This window comes from Topomyia yanbarensis, chromosome 2, assembly GCF_030247195.1.
Source record: "Topomyia yanbarensis strain Yona2022 chromosome 2, ASM3024719v1, whole genome shotgun sequence".
In the NCBI taxonomy this organism is placed as follows: Eukaryota; Metazoa; Arthropoda; class Insecta; order Diptera; family Culicidae; genus Topomyia; species Topomyia yanbarensis.
The window spans coordinates 5,306,804-5,312,693 of NC_080671.1; the positions used below are offsets into that span (position 1 = coordinate 5,306,804).

Below are 5,890 nucleotides of genomic sequence, written 5' to 3' on the forward strand. Positions count from 1 at the left end.
TCCTGACGGAACGGTGACGTTCCGTTGACGTTGACGGAAGCTGATGTATCGTCTGAATCGTACTTAAGAGTGTTGCGTTTGAAAAAAAAATATATTTATTTTTATGCATGCGTGTGCGTTGTAACTTGTTAATCCATGTTTACGGCGCTTTGTAGCTGCGTAGGGTAAAGAGCCTATTGGTTTTCATGTTTAATATTTCGGTTATATGTTTTTTATCAGTAAGGCATCTGACAACGTGCTTCTGTAGTTATTGCACTCTTCAGCAGCGTAGTATTTTATATAGGAGAGTACACTCAGGTTTCTTTACGCGGATTTTGAAATTTACGCGGTTTTCATTAACGCGTTTTTTTAAATTTACGCGGTTTTCATTTTTCGGTTTTCATACCCCTGCGTGAAAAATCTGAGTGTAATTGCATCGGAAACAATCACATTTCCAGCAGAACTTTTTGTTTTCTAATTTCAAACACTTTTGTTTCGGAAAATTTTAAAACAGAACTTACCGTCCCAGCAGCAGTTTAAGCGGGTGTTCTTTTTCGATTCAAATTCAAGCCATGTCTTAAGCGTTACTGGACTTTTGTTTTCCCATTTTATCCAGTCAGAATATCTGTCCTACCCTATGTATTTAAAACACAGTTCTAATTGCGTTTTAAAGTATACAACAAATAAAACGGTTGGGTGTACTAATTTAAATTTTAAAATAAATCTGTTTTAAATTATGAAACAAACCGCTGTACTGAAGATATAATTATGTCAGTCCTATTACCACATAAAACACCTATATAACATAAAACGCTGCAGAATTGGTTTAATAATACAATGTTTACACTACAGAATTATAACACGTTTTAATAATTAGCAACAAGAAAAATGTCGCCAAGATAGCATAAAAACCCGTTTTAACTGGTAGTGCGAACGTTGCATAACAATGTAATTTATCAAATAATTTCATTTTTCCACCACTAATCGATCAAGAAATACTTAAACTTAAGATTGTTTACTTAAGTTCATTAGCACATTATTAAAAATTTAAATGGAAAAAGAAATTTCATATTTCATGGAGAATCTGTATATTCCCGTTGGCGGGCGTGGGCTTCCTCATCACAGCTCTCAATATGGAACTTTTCTTTTGAATATATTTTCTGGACAGGCCAGCCTATTTTTACTAGATGGATCAGCCAAATAATGCCAATCACCTAGTGAGATACTTGATTAATTGTAATAATAGGTTACCGTTAAAAGACCTTCAATAAATTATGTTTTGATGGGGAGGGTATATAGCAAATTGTAACATATGAAAACAGGCGAGTGAACAAGAACGTGAGTCGATATGTGTGATAGATAAAATTCATTTGCACGCTCTTGAAAAAAAGCTACATTTTTAATGTCACCGTGGTCGTGTCCTGTACACAACCCTTTAATTTTTTCTTATCATTCTCAAAAGTGCCAATCGTCCTCCATCTATTGGTGGAACAAGATACTAAGGATTCTCCGGGCTGCTTGCCTTAGAATCAACGAGCCAGAGCCGAATGAAATAAAGAAGCTCGTGACGTTATGTTCGAAAGTACTAGGAACGCTTTAGATTGGATGACGAACAAAGAATTATGCCGAGAAGCTTACGATAATCCTTAAAATAACGCTTATTTAGTCGTGTTGTGTAATGTAATGTTGTGTTGTGAAATTACATAACATTTTATGGTGCCGAAACCCGGGATCAGCCGGAGAAGTGAAATTTAACATAGTTAACACCACGTGTTTTCGCTATAAGAAGTGTATGGTGAACAGAACTGTTACTTTTTGACACCAGATGGGTGCCGCTTAACGACCTCGATCCCTGGTCAAAGCCACGGGGATCTAGTGAGGGTGGGCTCTACAACAGCCTCTTTTAGGGTGGCTAGCTCGGCCGTGAGTCGCGTTCTCGCTCTCAGGGTCGGCTTTTACAGGGATGAACCGATCAAGAGATCAATAATCGCGGACGAAGTTCAATTGGACAGATTTTTATTAATTAAACTAACTTACAATGGGTGTGTGTCGTGTGTGGTTTGCCGGCCGGCGGGTGACGGGATGCTGATGCTGCTGCTGCTTCTGCTGGCGATTAGACGGACGATGCTGATGCTGCCGACGTGTTTGTAGGTGACGCCGATGCAGTCACGGTTCCTGCTCTCGAGATTGGCTGTCCGAATGCGGACGCCGATACTGCCGACGCTTCGGCGGACGATGCTGGCGATGATGATCAGCAAAGTGCTGCCCGTGCGGGGTGTTTTGCTGGTCTCAAACGATGCACCGGCGATGTGCTTGCGAATGGTGACGATTTCTCCGATCGTTCTTGCCACGTGCGGGGACCTTCGGGTAGCGCACTGTGTGCTATTGTGCAAACGCTCCAACGATACCTCTGCGGACAGGCGGGTGGAATCGTAGCGTCTCTGTTCGTGGGCATTGGGAAGCCTCATCCACGGTCATTTAACCACTTGCCCGTGGTTACAGCGGTATACTGCGGCTTAGTTGTAGCTCAAAACTACGGGTCCTGGTAATAAAATGAAGCGAATTTCGGGGAAGGTGATATTAGAGGGCTACTGGGTCTTTATTCATAAGTTAAATTCGAGGAATTAAATCGTTAACCACGTATGGTTTTCGCTTGCGTTCATACCTGATTCGGGATACCTATAGGCACAAACTATTCTCTTCTCGGGATCACTATTGAACACTTTAAACTTTATCGTGTGGTTTACTTGACGTCTCAAATGTGAAAGAACTTTTACTTTCCCTCGACCCAGTAGCTTAACCTCTTTGCTCTTTTCCTCTCTTTTGATTTCCCTTTTTTTATCCTCGCGACAATAATCTCTTTTGGTAGCAGCATCAGAGTAGTGTGCAGTGTGATGTGTAGGATATAACAAATTTTGTTCTTGAAATTACTAATTTTAATCTGTCTTGGAGTGTATCTATTATTTATTAATTATTTTTAACCTAAGCTAAGCTCTTTTTAACGTATTTGTCTATTCAATATATTTATTTAAACCTTTTTTAAATATCATTCCTTAAACTCTAAACAAACAAGCAACAATAATACAAAATAACGGTCAATTCAAATACGGTTACCATGAGAGTTGTGCCACAACGGTAACAGAACAAAAACGATTACTCCATTATTTTTGTCGGTCACAGACGCCGTACCGTACCGTACTGTCGGGTGCTGCTGTTACTGTTGCTGGTTACTGAAAACGAAAGGAAGGATTTGGTTGCTCCCGGATCATTACTGCTGCTCTACGGTCATCGCTGACATCGTAACGAATTGGAAATACGGCCACGCCGAAACGATCGAAGAGGTTAAGTACCTAAAATCCAGGTGGGTGCAATTTTCTTACTTTTGGTGAAAGCAAATCAAAATGGCGACTGCCACGCGAAATAAAAAGGCAAAGCAGCTCAAACATCTGCACGCCTGGCGTGCCTATATTGTGGGATCCATTGATCTGATCCGTGATTTCGAGGAAACGTTTGACGAATCAAAATCATCCGAAATTCCTTTCCGCATTGAGCGGCTCGATAAACTGATTGATGAGCTCGAAGGCATTGAAACCGAGCTCGATTCTATGCGGTGCGGTGATCCCATATTTTCAGAATCCCGCGCAGAGTTGCAGACACTGTACTTTCGCCTGAAAGGCTCTTTGACTAGCAAACTGCCCGTCAAACCAGTTTCTCGTAGCGTCCCAGTGATTGATACTACTAATGTACCTTCTGGTATGCGTCTCCCAGAGCTGAGTTTGATGGGAACCCTGAAGAATCGGCTGGTTTCCACGATTTGTTTAAAGCGATGATCCATGATAATGTTTCGTTTTCAAACATCCAAAAGCTGCACTATCTTCGAGCATCATTGAAAGGGGACGCAGCTCGCATCATTTGCTCTCTTCCACCAGTTATGCTATTGCCTGGAAGATAGTTTCCGATCGCTACGAAGATAAAGCATGAAGCCGATCCTATTAGACAGTACCGTTTGAACACTGTTACTTACGGTCCCGCATGTGCGCCTTATCTCGCGACAAGGACTCTGAACCAGCTTGCAGAAGACGTCGGTAAGGATTTTCCACTAGCAGCGCCGATCGTGAAGGAATGCTTCTATGTAGACGATCTGCTGACTGGATCCGACAGCTTGGAAGCCATAGTAGAAACAAGTAAACAGTTGACCAGTTTACTCAGCAGAGCGGGATTCCCACTCAGGAAGTGGAGTGCCAACCACCCGGCCATTTTAGAACAAATTCCGGAAAGGGACCGTGAAATATTGACAGTACTAGAGCTTGACCAATCACCTTCAATTAAAACTCTGAGTATTTTATGGTTTCCATCGGATGATACGTTCGGTTTCAAGGTTCCTCAGCTACCAAAACTTGACAGAGTGACTAAACGCATCGCTCTCTCTGAGATGTCTCAACTTTTCGATCCTTTGGGCCTCGTCGGACCAGTAGTCGTCAGTGTCAAAATGTTCGTTCAGCCGTTGTGGCAGGAGAATCTGAATTGGGACGATGAGCTTCCGAATAAGTTACAATCCTGGTGGCTGTCCTTCCGAGCATCCATTGGACTCATACAAAATCTTCGTGTGCCTAGATGGGTTCTAGGCTCTCCTTCTGATTGCTACGATCTTCATTGCTTCACGGATGCTTCTGAGAAGGGATACGGGTGCTGCATTTACATCGTTTCAACTGCCGGTAGTACAAAAGCAAGCCACCTTCTTATCGCCAAGTCTCGTGTAGCTCCAGCAGGTGGGCTCAGCATTTCACGTTTGGAACTGTGTGCTGTTGTCCTGGGAAGCCAATTAGCTGATAGTGTTCTCAGTTCGACTAAATTTACCGGAAAGGTGACGTTTTGGACAGATTCCACCATTGTCCTTCACTGGATAACTTCCCCACCTTCTACATGGAAGGTATTCGTGTCAAACCGCATCGCCGGAATTCAACGGCTTACTAAGAACTTCCAGGGGCATCACATCCCTACCACAGACAATCCAGCAGATCGAATATCAAGAGGAGCAGAGCCCCAGCAGCTACTGCAGGATATTCTTTGGTGGAGTGGACCACCTTGCCTATTACTTTCAGCGGAAGATTGGCCAGATTCATTTTTCGCATTGTCACCATCTATGATTGAGCAGCAAGTGACCGAACGCAAGTCAACCGTGGCCCTTCATGTGCATTCTCCTGATGATTCACTGATCCATGCATATTCAGAACTTGCTCCCCTGCTGAGGATTACAGCTTACTGCAAGCGATTCGCATCCAACTGTAGAGCTGCCAAACAAGATCGTAATTCAGAAAAGACACGCTACACGAATACGATAATGCTCTAAAATCGCTCATCAGCCTTTCGCAACAAACTGCCTTCAGCGTGGAGCTGCAATACTTGCGTTGTCAAGATGGAGACAAACGTGCACTAAGGGATGCTCAATTTAAGTCGCCCATCAAGAACCTCGATTTGATGTTTGATTCAATTGGTCTACTTCGCATCCATGGACGTCTTTCGGAGCTACCAAGATCCTACGATAGTCGTTTCCCGATGGTCTTACCGGCTGATCATCATCTCTCAAAATTGATTGCAAGATCGATCCATCATCAAACACTTCATGCCGGACTACGCAACTACTCGCGACAATCAGTCAGCGCTTCTCGCCAGGTACCTTGCTCGAAGGACAGTCCACCATTGCGTGACGTGTGTCCGTTGTCGTCCAAAAGTAAGTGAGCAGTACATGGCACCATTACCTGCTACACGCATTACACCAGCGAAGGTTTTCGAACATACGGGGTTGGATTACTGTGGGCCGTTTCTCGTTCGACAGCTCGCGGGAAGGGGCGCTTCGGTAAAAGTCTGAGTCGCAGTGTACGTTTGTTTCGCCGTAAAAGCCGTGGTGCTA

General features: G+C 43.4%; 1 protein-coding gene across 1 annotated transcript; it reads left to right on the forward strand.

The window, feature by feature from the left end:
- The first annotated feature begins 4,411 nt into the window (after positions 1 to 4,411).
- On the forward strand, positions 4,412 to 5,329 carry LOC131678357 (uncharacterized). Its single transcript, XM_058958432.1, has one exon. The coding sequence runs from the start codon at positions 4,412 to 4,414 to the stop codon at positions 5,327 to 5,329; it is 918 nt and encodes a 305-aa protein (XP_058814415.1).
- Positions 5,330 to 5,890: the final 561 nt, after the last annotated feature.